Here is a 24,571-nt window from a genome sequence, read left to right as displayed (position 1 = left end):
TTTATAGTGAATATTATAGCATTTTAAAATCTGAACTTAGCAAAAGTGATTTAGATTGTACACATGAACGCAGCGACCAAAATGGTTAGATAAAAAACACAGTGATCTAAATAGATTTTAGGTACAAACACAGTGATTAAAATAGTTTTAAACAAAAAAAAAGGCAATTAGCTAAAGTGATCTACTTTTAACATTTTGTTGTTGAAGAATCTAAATCAAATATTCACAACATAACAATTATATATCGATCAAATACAACGATGATATAATAACATGCTAAAAAAAAAAAACATTTATGTAACCAAATGTCAAAGTGAATCATTCAGCCAAGAGTAAAAAAAAATGAAAAAATATATATTTTTGGCAAATTTGAGTTTTGTTAGGTTCGTTAAAGATTGGCTCCTTAAGATCAAGGAAGATTTTCTCCCTAAAATACTTTGTAACAGATTGATGAACGTTCATGCTTATACTCAGAACAGTTCAAATTATAAATCACTCTGTAAAGATCATCTATACAAATTGATTAAAAATAAGGTCGTTCAGTCATCATTCGTAATGCCTTTAATGTAGTCGTTCATTTGTTTTTATACAACTCGATGACTAAATGATGTCATATTTTATTGATTTTTTTTCAGAAAATATCTTTAAAATAATTTATAATATAAACGGTTCTGATCATAAGCACGCGTTTTATAAATTCATTACAAAGTATATTGAGGAGGAAAATTTAGTATAGTATGTGGATTGTATAAATAAAATATATTTTCAAAAAATAAAATAAAAACACCTCATTAAGAAGTGATGTTGGGTTTGTAATCAAGTAAATTACTCTTTTTGTTTCACAGAAATAAGAATTACTTAATTGAAAAAAAAAACAAGACGAAGATTCTTGTGCAAAATTCAAGCTTAAAAAGGCAGAACTCCCACACCGTGCACGTCTTTACCACCACCAAACACAGTAGTACTGCACAGTTTGCTTCTAAAGTATAAGACCAAGATAAACTCCATAGCTCAACTTTGCAGCCTTCTGGATTTCTGGTCTCCAAAGAACTGTAAAATATATGCCTGCACTTCACTGAAATCCCCCTCAAAACTCTGATATAAATCATGGGTTTTCTGCAGAAATCACTAATAGCATTCAGCTGAAACCAAAATCCAAGAAAAACCCCAAATTTTCATGTTTTTTCTTGGCTGATGAGCTTGGTGGGGGGTTTTTTTACTTGTGTAAGTTGAATTATATTTGTGGGGAAAATGGCTCAGAATCATGAGAGGGTGCCGGGGAATCTGAGAAAACAGTTTGCTGTTGCTGTGAGGAGTATTAAGTGGAGCTATGCAATTTTCTGGTCATTGTCAACTACACAACAAGGGTAATGTATTTTTTTCTTTTTTTTTTTTTCAAGTATTTATTTTTATTTTATTTCCTAGGTGATGAACAATTTTCAATTTTGTTTTGCTTTTTTATAATTATGTGCAAGTAAAATGAAGAAGTTCTGCAGTATAAAAATGGGTGAAATTAAGATGAATCTGATGTTGCTTATGAACTTACGCTCAGGTAAAGCGAGTTATTTGAGCTGAAATCCCTTTGAAAGTGAAAGAAAAAATTAATTTGGAAGGAAAACCGGAAAATTATAATTTGAAAAGTGAAAATGTCCTCTTTTAATTGGAAAGTAGGCTAAAAATTTAATAAACTCTGCATCCCTAGATGCAGTTTTTCTTTTTTCGGTTTTATTCGGTAGGTATCAGTTATTGTTGCTTAGGACATTTCGTGTTTAGCTTTAAATTATGATCATTTTTTTGTAGGGTGCTGGAATGGGGTGAGGGGTACTACAATGGAGACATCAAAACCCGAAAAAAAGTTGAAGGTGTGGAACTTAAAACCGATAAAATGGGTTTACAGAGGAATGTGCAACTCAGAGAGCTGTATAAGTCTCTTCTAGAAGGTGAGACTGAGACTGAGCAGCAAGCTAAAGCGCCTTCTGCTGTATTGTCCCCGGAAGATCTCACAGATGCCGAGTGGTATTACTTGCTTTGCATGTCCTTCATATTCAATCCTGGCGAAGGGTACTATACTGATCTCTTCAACTGGTGTAAAAAATGTTCCCTTGTTTTATTGCTTAATGTTTCTGTTTGCGTGTATTTATGTGTTTTCCTTTCTTTTGCTTCTAGATTTCATGTCAGCTTATACGTTCCATATTATGATTTTGTAACTTATTTCTCCACTTTGTGTATAGTTTGCCAGGAAGAGCATTGGCAACTGGCCAAACCATTTGGTTGTGCAATGCTCAACATGCGGATAGTAAAGTTTTCTCGCGCTCTTTGCTGGCGAAGGTAGGTTTTTCTTGGTTGTGATTTGTTTAAAGTTACTGCTAATTTCAGCTCCTGTAAATTTTTTAATATTAAAGATGCAAATTGGACTGACTGCTTTTGTTTTCTCTGTTAACTTGTTCTTCTATGGATGGATATCAACGGTTGCTCACAGAGTGCATCTGTTCAGGTATAGTGATTCCTTCGTGGTATTCATCTTCTGGTTCATTCCACATTGTGTTTAATTTGTTAGTTTACTTCACAACGCCATCAATGTGATATTTTTCAACACTTTTGCTTTTCAGACTGTAGTCTGCTTTCCCTACCTGGGGGGTGTTGTTGAGCTAGGTGTGACTGAGCTGGTAATTTCTCTTCTTGAGTTAAATTACTTTCGGTTTCCAGTTATTTTAACAGTTTTAATTTGTCTTCGTTTAAATAATTCTTCTCCTTCTGTGATATCTAAAGGTATCGGAGGACCTTAATCTCATTCAACACATCAAGGCTTCCTTACTAGATTTTTCAAAGCCTGATTGCTGTGAGAAATCTTCCTCTGCCCCTCACAAACCAGACGATGATTCAGAGCAAATAGTTGCCAAGGTTGACCATGACGTAGTTGATACATTGCCTTTAGAGAACCTATATTCCCCTTCGGAAGAAATCAAATTTGATCAGAGGGGAATTAATGGTTTACTCGGAAACCATGAAGAGGTCAACATGGACTCTTCTGATGAATGTTCTAATGGTTGTGATCACAATCATCCGACAGAAGACTCCATGATGCTTGAAGGTACCGATGCTGTGGCTTCTCAGGTTCAGAGTTGGCATTTCATGGATGAAGACTTCAGCAGTGGCGTTCAAGATTCCATGAATTCTAGTGACTCCATATCTGAAGCTTTTGTTAATCAAGGAAAGGCTCACTCTTTTGCTAAACACGAGAATGCGAACCATATCCATTTAAAGGAACTTCAAAACTTCAATGACACAAAACTAAGTTCTTTGTATCTTGGATCTGTTGATGAACATGTACACTACAAAAGAACTCTTTCTACTCTTCTAGGAAGCTCAATGAAGCTGATTGAAAATCCATGTTTTTGCGACGGAGAGAGCAAATCCAGTTTTGTGAAATGGAAGAAAGAAGTTGTTGGTAGTTGTAGGCCAACAGTACATCAGAAGACATTAAAGAAGATTTTGTTCACTGTTCCTTTAATGTATGGTCTTCACTCGCCTATGGCAACCGGTAAAGAAAATACGGGAAAAGATTTGCTCCCAAATTTGCAAGGTGACGATATTAACAGGGAACATGATAAAATGAGAGAGAACGAAAAATTGTTGGTCCTCAGGTCAATGGTTCCTTCTATCACTGAGGTAACTTTAGATGCCTGTGTTGAAAACCATCTTTACATTTATTTTGACTAAAAATTTCGTGTTCTGTCATGTACTATTTTGTAATAACATACTTTCCGTAATTTGAATTTACTGAATTTTCTTTTTCAGGTTGATAAAGCTTCGATCCTTGATGATACGATCAAGTACTTGAAAGAGCTTGAGGCACGAGCAGAAGAGATGGAATCCTGCATGGACATCGTGGAAGCTATTTCTAGAGGGAAATTCCTGAACAGGGTAGAGAAGACATCAGATAACTATGATAAAACAAAGAAGAACAATGTGAAAAAGTCTTTAGTAAAGAAGAGAAAGGCCTGTGACATTGACGAAACTGACCCATATCCCAATATGCTTGTTTCCGGAGAAAGCTTGCCACTAGATGTGAAAGTGTGTGTAAAAGAGCAAGAGGTTCTGATAGAGATGAGATGCCCTTACCGGGAATATATCTTGCTTGATATAATGGATGCCATTAACAATCTGTACTTAGATGCACATTCGGTCCAATCATCCATCCTTGACGGTGTTCTCACATTGAGCCTTAAATCAAAGGTTTGTACTTCTGAGCCTTCTGGTGTAATACAATACGATTGATGGAACTAGTAGTTGCATTCTAACCGGCTCTAGAACATATCCGGTGATCTAAAATGCCCGTCCTGAATCATCCGTATTATTAGTCAATCCAATGTCAATAAGTCCTCCATTCAATTTGAATTCTTTTGTTGGTTTGCTTTCATATTCAAACATTCTGATGCTGCTACATTAACTGTTCTCTTTCTGAGTTGGTTTCAGTTTCGAGGAGCGGCGATTTCACCAGTGGGGATGATTAAGCAGGCGCTTTGGAAAATTGCTGGTAAGTGCTGAGAAGCCGGACAAAGCTAATGTTGTAGTTGTAGGATTTCTACGCAGGAAGAGTAATGTAGCTGCTTGATGAAAAACAAAATCTGCAGCAGTAACTGGGGCAGTTTGATCTGGTTCGTAACATGCATTCCCCAGTTGTACTGTTTAACCTTGTCATTGGATAATAAGCTTCAGTAGTAGTAACTTTGTTCATGTGAATGTGATGGACAAATGGAACATCCAAATTCCAATATAACTTGTCTCGTATCGTATGTGATTTTAATATAGTAAGTTTTTCTCTTTTGCTTCTGTTGCTGCCACTGTAAATGTTTGAGACAAATCAACATCAAGTTTTTCTCTTCATTTCCGAAGCACCATAGAATTTTCGTGAATAATGCGTAGCATCATTCCAATTTGCATGTATTTATTGACATAAAAAAATTAGATGAAAGGAAGGCCATGTCCCATGAATTTCTAACACCTTCTGAGCACAACATATAACAATTTTGGGATCTCTTTCAATTTCCAGACATAGAATTCAAGATAAAGTGTTCACCAATCAACAGTAGTTGCATCATTCAATATTGCAAGTTGCAGTTGGATTACTTTATTTGGAATGCATTGGCAAAGCAATGCCAAGTTGCCAATTGCCCACCATCTTCACGTGTTCAAAATTAAATAATTCTTTCATCTAATTCTTCAAGGAAACAAAAAGTGCTAGGCAGAAGCATTTATCACTTGAGGCAGGCGGGAAATAGAAAGAAATCGAGGAATATAAATCGAGTGAAACATGACCAAGCAAGTAGAATGGGTAAGATGTCTCTATGACATGAAAATACATTTTTCCATAAATTTTCCAAGATGAAATGAATAATTGTTTGCAATTATAGAAAAATAAACATGCTTATAATAAGGACAATAATGATAAAATACAAGGACTAGTGTAAAAATAATGCTAATAAGCACAAGCACACTGGCACATACAAATTTAATCACAACCATTACTATTTTAAAGCCAGATTATCATATAATACAATTCCTAATTTTGCTAAATTTATTACAAGAGAGACTTTGAATTCGTTTTTAACTGTCACCTTTGGTAATTTTGGTGATTAATCCCAGCAAAATCCCTCACAGTAAACCCAACTTTTTCAAACTTCCCTCTCTCATTGCTCTCTCTGAACTTCAAATAATCCAAGCAAACAAATGGCTTGTAGATCCTCTCATTACCTTCTCCCACCACATCTTCTGGTGCAAAAATCGCCTTCTCATCCTCGAAACACCAAAAAAAGCCCATCGAAAAGCGATTTTTCGGCTGCTTTAAAATGACTCTATGTTCTGATGACCTCAAATTCTCATTGCTCCAAGCTTGAAACATGTCTCCTATGTTCACCACCAAGGTCCCCTCACATGGAGTTATGTCCATCCACTTTCCCTCCTTTGATCTCACTTGAAGCCCTCCGATTTCGTCTTGGTACACAATCGTCACACAGCTCATGTCAGTGTGCATTCCAAGTCCAACTTCTTGATGTTGATCTTCCGAACTTTCTGGAGGGGTCGAGTAGTTGTTCACTCTCAAGTAACCATGGCACTTTTTGAATTCAGATTCGTAATGTTTCTTCTCCAATCCTTCCCCCAAGCTCATCAAAGCAATCCTTACGATTTTCTTTGATAGTTCCGCCATCTTGCTCCCATATTCCTGTAATATTTCATTAGTAGAAAGAAATAAATAAAATAAAATAAAAATTATAACCTCAAGCAAAATTTCTTTCGATACAAGCAACATTGCATCAAGGGAAAATCAAACATAGGACCTCGGATGCAGGAGTGAGCGCTTTTTAACTTTGAATTACTACTCTCTTTCCGAACTCAAGAAAATTAGGATGAAGAGAAATTACATAAAGAAAAGGTAAACAGAAACATCTTTATAGAATATATATATATATATATAGTTATATAGTTATACATACACAAACACAGAGTATATAGATACAGTTATAATACCTGAATTCAGAGTTGTGTTGGTCAAAGAGAACATGCGCAGAAGTTTGAGCAGAATCAAAGAACCTGGGGCCAGAAACTCTGAGGCTTTCAAAGAAGGGAGAGGCTATGAAGTGAGGGGTATAAGTTTTGGCAGAAGACAAAGGGCCAAGTTTGAGTTTGGTATCAGAAGGGAGGCTGAAAAGGTCATTCGACAGAGAATATAGTTTTCTGAAAAGATCTTTGGAGATCCCGTGATTGGTGATGTGGAAGAAGCCCCATGTTTTGAAGGCTTCAGCTAGAGAGGATAGAGAAGATGGGTCCAATATTGCCTGACAAATGTCTAGCATGGGGAGTTTCACAGACGTTTGAGATATTTCTGACATTGCATCTAGACTGTCTAGAGCCTAGAATGTAGGTTAAAAGGTTTACTTTGTCCATATGGGTTTAAGGTACTCAATAGATGGTTGGTTAAAGTCTAGTTCAAAGGGGTAGCACGTATATTAGCTTAATACGCGTTATTGTGTGTGGGTTTTATTTAGTAATTTTATAGTTTTGATATTGTTTAGGATGCTCTTTTAGATAAGGATAATATTACGGAGATTATTCTTTTGAAACTAAATTTGCAAACTAAATGATGTGGGAGTTGATGATTTGATTATTACTTGAGCGTTGATTAACGTGCTTATTTTCTATTAGTGACATATTATTTGGTTTGTAAATTTATTTCAAAATTTAGTCTCATTATCCTTTAGATAATGAATGTTGTTGTGTATGGGTTCTATTGAGTAATTTTATATTCATGAATAATTTTTAGTCTTAATATTATTATACAGAACGCTCTTTTAGATAATGAGTGGTGTCGAAGTCAGACTTTATGCTTTCTATAATTTAAGCACCGAAAGTAATAAAGCTTCCCTGTACGGGCGAGGTTTCTCATATCTTGGTAACGCAGATAAAATGGTGTACAATGATAGGACATTGATTGTATATTAACATTGGAAAATGGAAATTTAGTTGTTTCTTCATATAATTTTTTCCAAATATATTGACATTGGAAAGTGGAAATTTAGTTGTTTCTTCATATATATTTTTTTTCTTGGAAACTGTTTCTTCATATAATTAAAATCATTTTGACTAAAATAATATATCAGAACTTTAGTAAATTAGCTGTATGTAATTCCAAAAATCAACCATATACATCATGTTTGACTATATAGTCTTGAAATTTAATTTAATTTGCAATCACAAATTCAGAGGCAAGAGTACAGGCTGTAGGTAGGTATCCAGGTCATATGTATGGACTTTCTTAAATTTTGTTAGCATGTTATGCATGGCTTCTGGGTTCTCTATATAATATAAAACCCTAATTATATATAGTTATTCCTGGAAAACGTTTATGACCAGCAAAGCATATGTAGTAGTAGAAGATAGAAGATCATGTGAAACCTATCTCTTATATATTATATTGGTTTAGAAGAATTAATGGACATCATGTGTAACATTATGTATATAAAGTATATCATTGCATGTCTGCCACTCTAGTTTTCCACAAAGAAAAAAAAAATCCAAAGAGGCATGTCGCTTAGTTTAGCTTTTTAGCCTCCGCGGTACGGGAAAAAACCTTAATTATAAAACAACTGAAAGAAAGATATATATACACACACATATTGATTGGAAACATTCGCTAATATCAGAAGGCATCTCAAACTAAACAAATTAATATATTAGACAAAACATAGCGAACAAGTCGATGAGTCACACATTGGGCCAAATATTAGACATCCAATGATGAGTAGTTTTTACTTTTTAGTAATTAATCTAGACATCTACAATGGCCAAATATCAAAAGCAAGGATAAAGTAGAATAGTTACCAGCTAAAGTGCCAATATCTTTTGTAGTTTTTTTTTTTTTCTTTCTATGAATCCATGATGAACAATTCAAACACATAAGGACAATTTGAAAATCTAGCTGACCTTTTTTTCTTTAGGCAAATTGGATGTTCTAATGATTCTATAAATCAAAGTGCTGAACTAATTACCTTAAACAAATATGATGGGTGGTGAGTCTATGAAGGTGATACAAATTGTGTATAAAGACACCTAATCAATTTGACAATTAAAATTTAATTTTTCATCATCTTAGCTAATTGCCTTTTTTAAATTGTTATTTTCCAGAAAAAGTAAGCAACTTTGAGCTACTAGTGGCCTTTGTTTTGCATTTAGGAAACTGCACCATCATTCCCATTTAAAAGAAGTATTCAGTGTGAAACTCTCCATTTGACCATTAATTTACTTATACCCAAGGTTTAAAATATCGATATGCAAATTTGTAGAAATATCGAATATCTATATTGATATCGGTGAATATATCAATATGCAAATTTATAGAAATATCGACGGATATAGCGAACATCGATATCAATATCGATTACTTTCGATGGAAATAATGAAAAGTTAAAATGAAACTTTAGGGATTGTCAAAGATTGGTTTGGACGAAATATAAGAGTTTCTCCGATATTTAACAGATGTGTCAGAAATATCAACAATATATGTCGATTTTAGCCTAAACTTAAAAATTTATCCGATATAAGGTGAAGTTGAGACTTCACTTGCATTTCTATATCTTTCTTTGATTTTTTGAATAATTCCATGAAAAGGATCATATCAAAGAAATTTGGGTAAAGTACAAAAAACTACCTCAACTATTGGTCTCACGACACTTTCATACCTCATCTTTTTAAAATGACAATGTCATACCTCATCTTACAAATTTGTGCCAATGTCATACCTCCGTTAGTTTTTCTGTTAGTTTCTCTGTTAAGTGATGGCGTGGCTTGGCTTAAATAGTGACGTGGCTTAAATAAATTAATAAAAAATTAAAAAATTAATTAATTATTAAAAACTAAAAAATTAAAATCATTTATTTTTTTTTACATGGGGACCCACCCCCTTTCCCCCTCCCGTCTTCCCCAAATCCAATCCACCCCCTTTCTCTCTTCTCTCATCTGCAACCCCACCCACATTTCTCTCATCTGCAACTCGCACTTACCCTCCCTTCTCTCCTCTTCATCGTCAACTCCATCCACCAACGACTATCACCTTCTTCCCTATTCTAACTGACGACATCAAAGTCGCCAATCTCAGGCACACCAACCGCACCCTTCTCCGGGTACCCACTCCCTCCATTGATCTCCTCCCCTTCCTTACCAAATTACCCATATGGGTTCGAATACTTATGCGAATCCTTGACAGCCTTGTCGCCCCACGATTACCAAGTAATCAACTTCGTCGTCAGGTTTGCAGAAGTTGAGGAACGCCTCTGCCACCTCCCTTTACTCCCATAGCCCAGCACCATCTTCAAGCCCAGCAACACGCAGCAACAATCCTGAGCCCACCACCGCTGCCGAGTCTCTTGTGAATATAACTTGGGTTTTTTTTTTTTTGGGAAAAATTGAATGGTTTTGCTTTGTTTGGTTGCTCGGAAAATGTGGGAGAAAGGAAATGATTTTTTTTGATATTCTGAAGGTTCCATCTTCTTAGAAAAGTGAGGTAAACTGGAAGATGGATTTTTGAACTTTTGTTAATGGTGTGTTCTCATTGGTGGGTGATTTGTTTTTTATGCATGCTTGTAGGTTAGAAATAGAGAGAGCGGCGGAGGAAGAGAAGAAAGGCACCTGGTGGGAATGGGAGTGGCTGGTTTGGGGTGGGATCTGGGTTTGGGTTAGGGGAAGACGGCAACCTCGTCGGCGCTGACCTTGACAGCTCTCTCTCTTTCTCCCTTTCTCCTTGACAACTTCGGAGACGGCAACAACTGCAGATCGGTGGTGGGCCATGGAGTGGGAGAGGGAAGCGGGTCGGAGCTTGCAGGTAGGTCCGAGAAAAGAGGGTGGATGAAAAAATCCAGGTGGGTTTGGGGGGGTTCTGGGCACAGCGAGAGAGAGAGAAGTGGGGAGGAAGGAGACTACGATGGAGAGGAGAGGGAGATGCGAGAGAGAGATAAGAGAGAGAAGGTGGTGGAGGAAGGTTGAGGGGGACGGGTGGGAAAGGGATGGGGGGGTCGGGTGGGAAGGGGCTTTGGGGATGCAGAGAAGAGAAAGGCGAGAGAAAGGGGGGAGAGAGAGAGGAGAGAGGCTAGAGAGAGAGATTTAATATATTTTTTTTTAATTTTTAATTTTTAATTATTAAAAAATATATTTAATTATTTTTTAATCCAGTTGGATTAGTGAGTGATCCCGTATCTAGCCATGTCAGCACTTAACAGAGAAACTAACAGAAAAACTGACGAAGGTATGAGACAAATTTGTAAGATGAGGTATGACATTGTCATTTTAAAAAGATGAGGTATGAAAGTGTTGTGAGACCAATAGTTGAGGTAATTTTTTGTACTTTACCCAAGAAATTTTAAACATTGCTTATATCATGTAGGAAATCCCACTAGGCTATAATGTTGTAGATTTTGTGCTCATAATTTTTTTTTTTTTTGTCAAACGATAGATTTTGTTAGATTAGATGTTACATTAGTCACCAACAAAGTTCAAATCCACTTCATCATGCAAATGCTCAACTCTATTTCACCGTTGTGGTAAATGGCCACATGCAATTTTGTGCTCATAATTAAACTGAGGAAGTATTTGAGCATTTTTTTGTTTTTTTGTTTTTTTGTTTTTTTTTTTTTTTTTTTTGTTTTTTTTTTTTTTTTTGTTTTTTTTTGTTTCAAGGGCAAAAGCTACACTTTATTTTCTTGGGACTTGTTAGGCTTAGGCCCATAATGAGCCCAAATCGGGCAGAACCCATCAGATTTGACATGGAAAGCATAGTGGGGATGTAGAAATCAAACCTTCTTCAGTTGCAGGAATAAATACTTGCAATTACTTGAGTTACAAGTCTTTTTTTCAAGTTACATGGTTCGAAGCTTTGTTTGTTGTTACATTGGAGGAAATAAACTCATAATTGTCTAATCGTAGTCAAAATTAAACTCATCAAAAATATATATCATCTTCATCATTTATACGAATGAAACATAAGACCTCCTCCAACTAAGTGAAAACAAATACCGCTACGATTCACTCCATATTTTTTTCCATTAATACCAGAAAAAACATGTATGGTTTTATTAAATGACATGAAACGTGTATAAGCCTTTCATTAAACCAAAACACGCTCAAATTTACTCCTTTAAACGTCCAGTTAATTAGTGAACCTGACATGCACCATTGGTTTCATTTTCTATTAGCATTATATATACCATGCATATACAGGTACCTTCTGTGAAATGTGAGTGAATGCCAACATGCAGCCATACATGAAAGTAGGAACCCTTGAAGTGCTTCTTGTTGATGCTGAAGGCATTAGGCACACAAATCTTCTTGGTAAGCTATGGTTATATGATTAAATCCAAATTTAACCCCTTCACCCTTCTTGAAAGGAGCAATTTCCCTTTATGTTTAGTACGTGCTAAGATCTAGTAAAATTCAGGAGGGATATATCACACAAAAGTGGATCTCACTTATTTTTACTATAGATCAAAACACTGTGTACCTGAAAATCTATGTCAAAATTTAAAAGAACCTCAATATTTATACAATGATGTCCTATTTTTCGTACTTTTTTTTTTTTTTTTTTTTTTTTTTTTTTTGCTTTTCGAATTAATTTCTTGAATATTATTTATCTCATTAGTCACATTGCACTCAATTACTGTTACAGGTAGACCATCCTACTACGTGATCATAAAGTGTGGAAATCAAGAATATAGAAGCAAACAGTCATCAGGTATGTCTTAAATTTGTTTCCTCTCCAGATCTGGACTCCCATTTGGAGACATATGCATGTATATATAGCATATATATGCACACACACACATATATATACCATCCTTTGGCTAATTGATTAAATGGGTTGTGTGATGCATGCAGGTGAAGATGAAAAGGTTAGCTGGAATGAAAAAATCACGTTTAAATTTCCCTTGTCAAATTGGAAGAAGCTGACTCATCTCAAACTCAGAATTATGGACACTGAATTATTCACAGATGCGGGATTTGTTGGTGAAACCATGTACTTAAATGCCTAATTATCTCTCTTTTTTTACCTAAATTATGTACATGCTTTTCATAAATCTCATTTTCTGATAAACATTAATATTTCTCTTCGTCCCAATAATTAGCTTTAATTTCTGCTATGCAGGATTCATCTTGGTGGTATAGTTACTGAGGGAAGGGACAGCGGTTTCATTGAATTAAAACCACTTCCATACAATGTGGTGCTTGAAGATGACACCTATAAAGGAGAGATAAGGATTGGATTCCGATTTACTGCAAATGTACGTATATACTTACATTTTGTGGTTAATGAATTCAATATAATCACGCATTGAAACTAGATTTAACAACTCAGAATTATGTTTCAGTCTAGCAATGTAACATGTTAGATTGTACCAACAAGAGAACATTTCTCAAGTTTATAAGTCAAATTTTTTATTTTTCAATGGCAAACATGTTGCATGATGACTGTATACTAAATATGCAGAAAGAAAGGCAGGTGGTAGAGACAAGGGAATTCTCCGCAGAGGACACAATTAAACCAAGAGGATCAATCTGTAGGAGCATTGCCAACTTATGGAGAATTTTATGGTGGAGGTTTTTGTTTTGTCATAGAACGGGTTCTAAAAGTAAGTAGAAGCATAATTAGGGAATCACAGGGTCTTAATCATGAGTATCATGCTTTCTTTTTTTAGTCTGGTAAAGGTGAACTATGTATGGAAATCAGTATTCTTTTTCTTTATATTGGCACGTTATCACTTCAAAAAATAAAAAAAAAGATTCATTGTTTGTTTTTTATTAAGAAAAGAAAATGACGAAACAATGCAATCTCTTCACACTTAAAACAATTCCGCCAATACAATATTTAAGTAATATATCACTAGATGTAACTTATGTGATAATTGTTATTTTGATAACTTAACGTATGATACATCTTCAAGATTAAGAAACTATACATAGAGATTTACATACACTTGAAACCTAAATCATAATTAAATGGCAAAAAATGCATGTTACATTTGGGAGAATTTTTATATAAAAGATTAAATTTTTTTAGGTAAAACAATAGCGGCTTAAATATAAGGTTAATAAAATTTGCAAACTTAAAAGAATGCATCATGGATTAAATTTGTGGAGTCTTCAAATCAAAAGGACTTAAAAGCAAAAAATAAGGTCAATTTGGGGAACGTAATAGTCACCATACTGGTGGATATGTGGGCTTGACAAGCACTAGAAGCAGTTTAGGAACACAAGTCACAATCCAAAATCAAAAGAACTTCCATCCTGACAATTAGAAATTCATTCAATTCATAACGCACCGCATGATAGATTTTGCACGTAAAACCATCAAATAAAGCTAGTGAAGAACATTCTTTGAATACAAACAGCGTCTACTATTAAAAGAAACTATAAAAGAAGCCAATAGTAACTGCTATAATGGAGGCTATGCACAGAAAATGATCAACGAAAGTACGAGTTGTATCAGAATAGACCACTCCATCTCTACTATATATGACATTTAAAAAAACAGATACAAGCGAATGAGCAAATCTAACATAATCCGGATCTTCGCTGGATTCTCTTTGTGAGGATACTAGAAATCCCTTAATTTTGTTCGTTCATCGTACACGTGCGGTCAGAAATTATTTAAAATTTTTATTTAAAATTAAACACAAACAGTACTTGACAAAAACTAATCGCACGATAAACAAATACAATTCACGAATCTCTATAATCCTCACCAAAAGAATCCAAAGAGGATCATATTGGAATCTAACATATACAAAAGCCGAACTAACAAATAAAAAACCCACATCATGAAAAGTAAGCCCAATCTTTTGCCAAACCTACACTACCCAAAAACACCTACTAAAAAACTAAAAATTCTAAATCATGAGTGACACACCCTGATCTTAATAACACAAGTTATGAGGCCATGATGTGCTAGCCACCACTATATTGACCATATGGCCCCATCATGAGATGAAGTCACAAGCCAACTTAATAACGAAAGTCATAGTAAGATAATTATGATGTGAAAGAGTTTGAACCAAATAGTTCATTTTTCATTAACAAAAGCAACTACAAAGTGTTCCCAATCAACCTCCTCAACTAGGGAAATGTTCAGGGATACAATCCCATTATTATCATATCACTCCAGAGCTGATAGTAGTTTCATACAACAATAAACACAAAGTAGTGCAATGCCATGCATAATCGAAAGTATGTTCATGAACACCTCACTGCCATGCCCACTCGTCACCGTCGAAGTTTTCTTTATTCCTGCTACATCCTAAGAAGTCGAAAACAAAGGGTAAGTGGATCAAGTTTATCTAGTTAAAGATTATTTCAAAGTAATAACCCCCATTTTGAAATCACTTATATAGTCAAAAACTACATACTTATAATACTACCATAACAGTGATCAGATTCATATTACATCACTCATCTTATCAAAGAAAGTATTTACATTCACACAATCAAAGTAAATCAAATGTATAGCAAGCAGGTGAAATGACATCTACCTAATCGATGACTAGCGTGTGCTAGCGAATCTAGCATGTACTAGAAATATAAGTACTTGAAATAAACCTACGGTCGTAGCTGCTATACATGTGGGATGACCATGTGGTGAAAATAAATCACCAATAGTCTCAAGATATCATTTAGATATAAGTCTCCTCAAAGACTATCAATAATAGTAATATGCATCAACATATATAATAATAATTTAAAATGTCAAGTTTTCGAAAGGATTCACTCACAGGTAAGTAGAGAGTCCTTCCTTATTAGGCTCTTTGTCTAATCCTTTTTAACCTCTAATAAGCATGTGAATAAAGCTAAAAATAAGCTTTAAAGACATTCTATGGAAAATTGTCTAAAACTACTATTTAAACATCGAATTTTCAAACAGAGGGCGCCACGTGATTCAGAACACCGAAAATCCCTATGATAGGTCTCAAGTCCTGCCCCTGTTGCCATTCTCTGGCCACACGCCACCGCGAGCCTCCACGGCAGTGTCACCGCTGGGAAATCACGCCACCATGGGATAGCTGTTGTACTTGCCGTTACGGTTCGACAAGTAGACGTCACACTCGTTGTCGCCAGTACCACGCGCTGGTTGTCATAAAATGTTTAAAGGGATATCAGAATATATCTCTATCGTTAGAAGATTCCATTAAAGGCTGGTTTGGTATTGCTGTGCTTTGGAAAAAAGTTGTTTCTGCTGTGCTATGAGAATAAGCAACTGTGAAATAAAGTAGCAGAGCGTTTGGTAAACTTTTTTGTAAAAGTGCTTTTGAAAAAAAAAAATCAGTATTATAGTGTTTGGTAAACTTTTATGTAAAACAGATGTGAAAAAAAACCGATTTTTCAAAACTAGGTTTTGCAGCTTCTTGTTTTTGGCTTTTTTCACCCAAAACTGTGAAAAAAAGCTAAAGCTGAATGTTTACCAAACACAAAAACAACTCCCAGCTTTTTTTTATACCAGTTTTTTTCAAAATCACCTCAGTACCAAACCAGGCCTAAGTCTAATGGATTTGCTAACGTCACTATTAATCCTACCGTTGACCTCTCCTGTCATTGCCGGAGTATAGCCAGAAATTGCAGAAAATGAAGATAAAGGTCAAGGCTTCCCCTGAGCTTGATTTCAACACATTTTTTTTCTCCAAAATTACATAAAACGTAGTTAAAATACCTTGGAGCTCACCTAATACCGTTTAGGACAATGGGAGACTGAATCCACCTTGGATTTGCTAACTTCCCTTCGAACTAGCTTGCCGGGAACTGGGCAACACAGTGAGAACACATGTAAGATTTACAAAGCCTCTCTGACTTGATTTTCGCTACAAACACATGCCAACAGTCCAGAAACATCAGTTAGGGGAAGAAAGGGACCGAGAGTGGGTATAATCCCACTTTAAAAATAGGGCTGCGTGGATATTTTACTTCTCACACACCCTTGTTAATTTCTGTCCGTTGATTGTCTTCAATTCATCCGATCTGACAGCCGAAAATTAGAAATGTGTGTGAGAACTAAAAAATTGTGGGTAGATATCACACCTCTAAAAATATTTAAAGTTAAATTATGAGTCTACCCTCCAAAGTTAAAAATTTTACAATTACGTCATCGGGGTTTCGTTTCGATTTCACATTCACATACATGAATATAGTTAGGAAGACCTTAAAAAGTATAAGAAATTGAATTTCGAGTCAAGACTCAAAAATTACTCAAAACACCCACTCAAGGGAAAATTGTCATCTCACATGGTTTGAAAATAAAATACATTATTTTAAGGTACATGTTGTAACAATGAGAATCACAGCCTGAACATGCGCCACCATTAAACCATACAAATTTGGTCAGTGAGTAACTGTAGAACAAGAGGCGGATTACATCCAACTTCATAAGCAGGGTGACATTAGATTTAGAAGAGAAAATTATAAAATTGAGTGGAAGAATTTTGAGAGAAGGATCAAGAGTATAAAAGAAACAAAAAAGAAAGTGATATTAAAACTCACTTAGATAAAGACTAAGTCAACAAAAATGGACTACTATTCACCACACTCGACTAGAAAATGAAAAGAGGAAGGGGAGGAGGAAAAACATTAGTGCTTCTCTTTCCTCTCCCCCCTTTGGCAACTCCTACTCTTGGCTTCCTCAGAAGGCTAGGTTCTAACAACAAACTCTCAAATAAATCATTGTTTGGGCCCAAAAATACTGTTTTGGGCCGAGTTAGATCTGTTTTGACCCAGAATGGGATAAGCCGAGGATAGATTCATCCTTGGCCCATAAGTTATTCAGCCCATGGGCCGAGCGGTCGAAGTGGATCATATCCTATTGGAAAAAGGAATGTGGACGAATCCTGTTATGAGAGGGAGTCTCGACGGGATCAGGATGTTGAGATTGAACACGGTTTGATAATGAGTTGTGTTTAAAATCCTAGTAGGAATAGGATTAGTCGAGATAAAGATGGATTATGAGAAGGAGTTCTAATCCAGGAATGAATAGGATTCAATACAGGTTGACTGCTATAAATATGGAGAAAAGACATCGAAACAAGCCTCTTCAATTCAACACACAACTGCCCTGCGCAAATTCTCTCGACAACCTTGAGATTTTTCCTTTTCTTTTTTCGCCGACACACCTTAAGTTTTGATAAACAGCACTGTGAAGGCAACCGGTGATATATTCAGTCGGCATAGATAACACTGTCACCATAGAACCAGCCGGTCTCGCAGCATCTTCAGTCGGCATAGATAGCACAGCGTCGAGGGTGACTGGTTATCTATCCAAGTCTCGATAAAAAAGGATTTCCGAATCCTTATTGGTCGAGGTCATCTCATTAGCTTGCTCGGCGAAGTGAGGTGTTACAGTTTATTAGGCTCGGCAGTTGCACACCGAGTTAGTTTATGATTGGATACTCTCAAGTGGGATTTAGAGTTCGGCATTCTGACGGCCGAACCACGTTTATTGTTAAGACATATATCCGCTTTGAGTATTTGTGCCCTTACACTTTGGTGTCGATTCGGGGTGAGTTTATTCTGACGAATACCATCACTGTGACTGAATCCGACGACGACGATTTGTGAACTTTGTAAGAATAGTAGCCTTGTCTTCAGGTTCGAGAACCCAAGAGGCCGAGACGTGTTCCTTCCTCGGTCTTAATCGCAAGACGCAGAAGTCGACCGCGCACTCAACACAACATCAGCATATTTTACTCCTCGGCTGAGCTCGGCCGATAAGTTGGCACGCCCCGCACACAACCGAAGGACGTAGTTAGCTCATAGATTACTCGGCCTGCGCGCCACGTAGGTTTGGTAGTTTTTAGGGTCAACAATCATAAAACGATTCGGATATCATGAGATTATATTGCGGAGTAGGCTGAACAACACTTGAGCGCTACAAGCATATGAATGTATAGCTCATTTACTGGTTCCAAGTACAAAGGCAACAATGCAGGCAACAAGAGTACAAGATCAACACATAGAGAGTCAGATTCATGCATTGATTAATTAAGGGGGGGGGGGGGGAATTGTTTGACCTCCTTAAGTATAATTATTGTCAACCTTATCATGCGTCCAAAGCACGAAGCATTAATATATTAAGCATAACAAACATTTTGTTTTTTAAGATAATTGTATTTTATTTATTTTGATTGAGTTATTAATAAATTGAGTTTTTTAGTATTTTATTATTATAAATATGTTATTATTCATAGAAAAGAAAAATGAATAAAAAGAAAATAAGATAGACCAAAAAACTTTCTTTGATTTGAACTCACCCAATCAAAAAATCCTTCAATTCTCAAATCAAAAGAGAATAAAATAAACCATACTTTCATATAATATTTTAATTGAATTATATGTAATGATCAATAAATTCTTTTTAATTGAATGAAGACCAAGTTGTAACAAAGTTCTGCAACAAATGGGCATATGGGAGGCACGTCTATACATCACTTTTCGGAAGCTGAATTTTGCTTTAAATATTCAAGTCTTTAGTTTTTCGGGTGGTCCAATAATATAAAGTTAGGAAGGGATTAATAAAAAGTTGTACACATGCTTTCTAATCTAATCTCCGACCAGGCTAACTAATATATTTCATATTAAATTCACAAACATGCAACTGAGATCCCCATGTTCTATTTTACTTTTTATTTTATTTTTTTGGTCTTAAGTCATAAGTAGTGTTCTTTTTTCTTCTTTTTTTCCCCACCAACGATAATGGGGGGGGGGGAGGAATCGAACCTTAGGTGTGTAATGGAAAATGCTATGATAATCAACGAGTCACAAGTAAGTAATGGATTGTTTAGGAAGATAGGGCTTTCCTCTTCATCTCACTACATCTTGAGTTCAAACCCTCTGCCTCCCCTTAATGTATATTAATATTATAAAAAAAAAAGTATGAATCACAAACCTCTTATGATAAATAAGTATTATACACCGAATAAATCACCAATTTATACAAGTAAATGTCAATAAAATGGAAATTACAAGAATAAAAATCAAATAACTAAAAACAAGGCAGATGGAGGTGATTATGGCATGACGGAAGTTGATTAAGGTTGATGGGGAGTTGATGGAGATAATTGAGCACAATTAACAAATGTGACCCATAAATGTGGCTACTTGTGATTCAAAAACGCATCATAACCACACATCATATGAATATTTTTATTTATTTTTGGTTCTATATCACAAGGGAATATTGATTAGTCAATACAAATGTTAACATGCATAAATATTTCCTTATTAAAATTACAATTTAGTTTTCAACTTAACCTGCCAAACTGTTTCCAAATTATTATTTTTTCCCTTCTAAAGTTTGTATTATATTTCATATATTCAGATTCATATATATAACCCTGCCCCTTACGTTCATGTCCAACTAAGGTGCGGTCCACCTGTCTGAAATTCAACCATTTTTTCTTCTGGTTTGTGCTGTTTAATTCATCACTCAAGAACTCGACGATCGGACGGCAAAAATGTTACATTGTTCATTTCTGGGAAATCTCTTCTTTTAGAAAGAGAAGACAAAAGTGTTTGAAGATCAGGAGGGAACTACTTCAAACGGTCGTCGGCCAACTTCAACAGTTCAAATTCAAATTCCATGCATTAAAAGGTAAAAATAAAGACTGTTACAATATACCATTTGCTTTTTTCAATCGACCGTTTGCTTTTAAATAATTTTCAGTTTTCAGTTGGTTTTTCACGCCTAAAAAATCCCTCCAAGATTGCTTTTTTGCTTTTAGTTTTAGCTGTATATCAGTCAATAATTCATTTTGGTCCTCTGATGAAAAAAACGCATGGCAAACCTCTTTTGCTTTTTCTTCAAAGCATAAAAAAATTCGTACTTTTTTCTTCTTTTTGTTTGTTTGTGTTCATAGATTTGTCTTTCTGAATCTAAATTGTAGAATATAAACCAATTCCCAGGTTTCTTTTTTGGATTTTGAATCCTACCACAAACCCAAATTGTAACTTTCGTTAAATGACTTGTATTTGCAGGTTTTTGAGATTTTAGACTTAGACCACAAGTTTTAGAGCTGCAATGGACAATTCACCAAGTTATGATGAACAATATGATCTGGGTTACCAGCCTTCACCTTCTTCTGTGGATCAAACTGATCATTCGCTTGCGGAAACTTCAACAAGTGGTGATTCTTTTATGTACCGCCGGACAAATTCAGAGACCTCGGTTTTCTCTGAGTCAGTGGATGACAGCAGCTACTCTGGTGAAGCTTCTCCTTGGTTCTACCCAAATGTAAAATCCAACCAGGCGTCTCTTACCAGACTTGGAATGAAGCTGCATAACAAGAATGCCTCTGATGAAACACTTCAAGATGACGACGCAGTTGATTCAGGTAGGTTTCAATAGTTTTGTTTATAAATAAGGAAATGATTTCTGCGCACCTTCCTTTTTTATGGCCTTTGGATTGAATAAATCGGAGGAAACGGAAATAAAAAGAGGTCTGCAGAAGGAGTAAAAACGTGTGCGGAAATCACTTCCCTCTGGAAATGACAATTTAAAAGCAGTAATAAGTAACTCTGTATGAAATTGGCAGAGCTTGAGATGATGAAAGAACGATTTGCAAAGCTCTTGTTGGGTGAAGACATGTCAGGAAGTGGGAAAGGTGTGTGCACCGCGGTCACAATATCAAATTCGATAACCAACCTCTACGGTAAATTTCTCTATCTTCAAATTTTGAAGATGCATATGATTATGAAGTAAACATGTTGATTTGTCGATTTCAATTTCAACGGGTCAACTTTTGGGATATTCCGCAGCCACTGTGTTTGGACAAAACTTGAGGCTGGAGCCACTGAATCCTGAGAAGAAAGCCATGTGGAAGAGGGAGATGAACTGTCTTCTATCAGTTTGTGATTACATCGTAGAACTTATCCCCATATCACAAAACTTACAAGATGGGACAGAAGTGGAGGTGGTTGTCGAAAACCCGTCTTTTGTTCGATTAGAGTCTGCTATCTTTGCCTGTTTTTAACATAAAGTTTATTGGTTTTTCAGTTCATGAAAAGCAGGCCAAGATCTGATCTTTATATCAACCTTCCAGCTTTGCAAAAGCTTGACGCAATGCTTATTGTAAGACTTGCCTTGTGCACTAAAAAATGGCATATTATTTAAACCCTTGGTTATTCAATCAAGCCCTGAAAGTAGGTGAATTTTTTCTTTTGGCAGGAAGTACTTGATAGTTTCCAGGATACAGAATTCTGGTATGCAGAAAAAGGGAGCATGTCATCCAATTCAACGCGTACAGGATCATTTAGAAGGGTGGTTGTTCAGCGGAATGAGGAGAAATGGTGGTTGCCGGTTCCATGTGTTCCTCCGGGAGGCCTCTCTGAGAAGGCAAGGAAACATTTGAAACACAAACGTGACAGTTCTAATCAAATCCACAAAGCAGCCATGGCAATCAATAGCAGTATTCTTGCTGAGATGGAAATCCCAGACTCATACATGTCAACTCTTCCAAAGGTAAAGTCCTCAATCAACTAACATAAATATTGTTATGGTTTCGAAAACCCCTAGACTCCTCAGACACAAGGACGCGCCTGAGATTTTCGGGGTCTGAAACGAACAATTAAAATGGGGGCGTGCATGTTCACACGAAAAATAAAATGCAAGTACCACAAATTTCGGGTGATGCGTTGAGTCCGAAAATCAAATTACATTGTCAAAACAGAAGAAGGTATTTCGATTCTTTTGTTGATCAGGCGACACCCCAAATTTGAACATGAAACCTTTTTGACTTGAAGTTGGTGTGTCAATATTTAATTCTATAAGAGTAATATTGGAAGAATATCATCCAATTAATGCTAGAAAGCTAGGGAAATAATTTCCGCACTCTTTTATCCTTTTGTCCGCCCCTCTTTGTTTTTGATCTCCTAATTTCCCTTTGATTCGTTCAATTTAAAAGTCAGAAATCAATACGAGTACGCATATGAGAAAACAAGTGTGCGGAAATCACTTCTTCTTCTACCCCAGTTCGTTTTGTTACGTGTAAAGTAGTAGGTTATATCTAACTTGGCTTTTCTCCTCTTGTACAAAACAATTTGTTTCTCAGAGTGGAAGAGCTTGTCTTGGAGACTCCATATACCGCTACATGTGCACCACAGACAAGTTCTCTCCAGACCACCTTCTGGACTGCCTCAACATAGCAACTGAACACGAAGCACTTGATCTTGCAGACAGGGTCGAAGCTTCGATGTACACGTGGCGACGTAAAGCGTGCATGAGCAACTCAAAATCTTCATGGATCATGGTAAAAGATCTAATGTCGGAAACAGACAGGAACGACAAGAATCATGTTTTGGCGGAGAGAGCCGAGTGTTTGCTGTTGTGTCTGAAGCAGAGATATCCTGAGCTCTCTCAGACATCCTTGGATACTTGCAAAATCCAATGCAATAAGGTAAGCACTCACACTGTCAATAAATCCATTTAAATCACACAAAACATAGTCGACGGACTTCAAATTAGTTCACCAAACGGGACAGATAACATGACAATATCTTGTCAGAAAACGAGTAAAACGCCATGGGTGCGTTTGGTACGTGGGACGGGACGGGACGGAACGGAACAAGGCGTTCCGTCCCGCGTTTGATGCGCCAAAAATGGGTGGAACGGGCTGTTCCACGGGACAGATTTTGGGTGTTTTTGCGTTCCACCTCCCCCCCTGGAACGGGTTTGTTCCACGTTTGTGGAACACAATGTTTTACCATTTTAAGACAAATATACCCCATGTCTTTTTCAAAAATTACACCTTCGTTCCGTCTCGTCCCGTCCTGTCCCGTCCCGTTCCGTCCCGTCCCGTCCCGTCCCGTCCCGTCCCGTCTGCGTACCAAACGCACCCCCGAGCATGGGTAAAATTTTGACTAATTGATCCAAGTGTTTCTTATCGGCGGTTTTTGCAGGATGTGGGGCAATCAGTACTGGAGAGCTACTCGAGAGTGTTGGAGAGTTTGGCATTCAACATTGTTGCTTGGATTGACGATGTAATTTGTGTCGAGAGATCCGTGAGAAACCAAGACAAATAGAGAGACTACGATGCAACCGAGTTCAACCATTCTTATCAAATCTACGGCTTGAATCAACGAATTTTGAAACAATTTAACGTTGGCTGCTTATTTACTTGTATTTTAAGCTATTTTTTAGTACATTGGCATCCAGTAAAACAAATCAAACAAATTTCGAAGTTCGTTGTAGAACTCCTATTCAGATATGAAATCCTCCATTTCTTGAAGCTTGCAATGAAACACAGAAAAGAAACGAACCGGAGTCTTGGGTGCTGCCCCGGTTACGAGGACTTTTACATATTCCTGCCGGGAGAAAACTCGGCAGCGGACATGAACCGTGGATGGAGACTCTTTCCAATAAGATTATCGGAGACAGAGCTAGACCGCGAAACCATTTCTACCATATCAAGAAAAGAAATCCGATAACACTTCGTTCACAAGATTGACAGCAGCATCGCACAATTAACGCTTTATACTAACAAATTCAACCGCAAAAGTAATTTTCGTTGGGAAGTAGTAAAGATCATGTCAAAATAGCATACACAAAAAATACTACAGCACCATTGCAACCTTGAACTTGCAAGCAGAGATCTCTGTAGGAAATCACCATTACATATACGAATAGAATACACGGCACAGACTAAGCGTTCATCACAACGAAACCCACAACATCCATCCAATAATACCAACGACAATGCTGGAAAAATACGCCGCTATAAAATAAGTCTCAGCTGTTGGGATGACTAACTAAATAAAGTAGAAAGAGAACGTGAATTCGATACATAGTCACTACCAACTGAAATTGAAGAATCAATCTTCCTGAAAATCCCAAGTAAACTATAAGCTACTTTGTTTTTCAATCTGACCAGATTAAACATGGACAAGACATCCAAATGAGGCTTCAACCATTCCTAAAGCTTATTAAGTACTACAAGACCGATAAACTACAGCAGGTGAGGTTGTTTTTCTGATACTGCAGTGCTCTCCCTTCCACTACTAG

The 24,571-nt window shown here is 36.3% G+C and overlaps 4 protein-coding genes across 4 annotated transcripts; 3 read left to right on the top strand and 1 right to left on the bottom strand.

Annotated features, from left to right (window-relative positions):
* Positions 1 to 936: 936 nt before the first annotated feature.
* Positions 937 to 4,827, top strand: LOC114826062 (transcription factor EGL1). The gene is made up of 8 exons (XM_029105700.2): positions 937 to 1,367; positions 1,801 to 2,061; positions 2,232 to 2,328; positions 2,480 to 2,494; positions 2,610 to 2,666; positions 2,770 to 3,669; positions 3,799 to 4,236; positions 4,477 to 4,827. Exons 1-8 carry the CDS (start codon positions 1,252 to 1,254, stop codon positions 4,546 to 4,548), a joined length of 1,956 nt encoding a protein of 651 aa, XP_028961533.2. The 5' UTR covers positions 937 to 1,251; the 3' UTR covers positions 4,549 to 4,827.
* A 684-nt stretch (positions 4,828 to 5,511) lies between these two features.
* LOC114826061 (gibberellin 20-oxidase-like protein) lies at positions 5,512 to 6,930 on the bottom strand. The gene is made up of 2 exons (XM_029105699.2): positions 6,529 to 6,930; positions 5,512 to 6,236 (listed from the first exon to the last, which is right to left on the bottom strand). The coding sequence occupies exons 1-2, from the start codon at positions 6,888 to 6,890 to the stop codon at positions 5,615 to 5,617; spliced, it is 984 nt and encodes a 327-aa protein (XP_028961532.2). The 5' UTR covers positions 6,891 to 6,930; the 3' UTR covers positions 5,512 to 5,614.
* Positions 6,931 to 11,810: 4,880 nt separating this feature from the next.
* LOC114825866 (elicitor-responsive protein 3) lies at positions 11,811 to 15,596 on the top strand. The gene is made up of 6 exons (XM_070825699.1): positions 11,811 to 11,877; positions 12,212 to 12,277; positions 12,421 to 12,559; positions 12,689 to 12,824; positions 13,031 to 13,140; positions 15,458 to 15,596. The coding sequence occupies exons 1-6, from the start codon at positions 11,811 to 11,813 to the stop codon at positions 15,594 to 15,596; spliced, it is 657 nt and encodes a 218-aa protein (XP_070681800.1).
* Positions 15,597 to 20,333: 4,737 nt separating this feature from the next.
* LOC103401905 (rop guanine nucleotide exchange factor 2) lies at positions 20,334 to 23,664 on the top strand. Its single transcript, XM_008340626.4, has 7 exons — positions 20,334 to 20,906; positions 21,108 to 21,224; positions 21,331 to 21,485; positions 21,569 to 21,643; positions 21,740 to 22,033; positions 22,623 to 22,967; positions 23,470 to 23,664. Exons 1-7 carry the CDS (start codon positions 20,594 to 20,596, stop codon positions 23,590 to 23,592), a joined length of 1,422 nt encoding a protein of 473 aa, XP_008338848.3. The 5' UTR covers positions 20,334 to 20,593; the 3' UTR covers positions 23,593 to 23,664.
* Positions 23,665 to 24,571: the final 907 nt, after the last annotated feature.

This window comes from Malus domestica, chromosome 07 (assembly GCF_042453785.1).
Source record: "Malus domestica chromosome 07, GDT2T_hap1".
NCBI lineage: Eukaryota > Viridiplantae > Streptophyta > Magnoliopsida > Rosales > Rosaceae > Malus > Malus domestica.
Note: the sequence above shows the minus strand (reverse complement) of the source record. Positions and strands in the feature narration are given on the sequence as shown.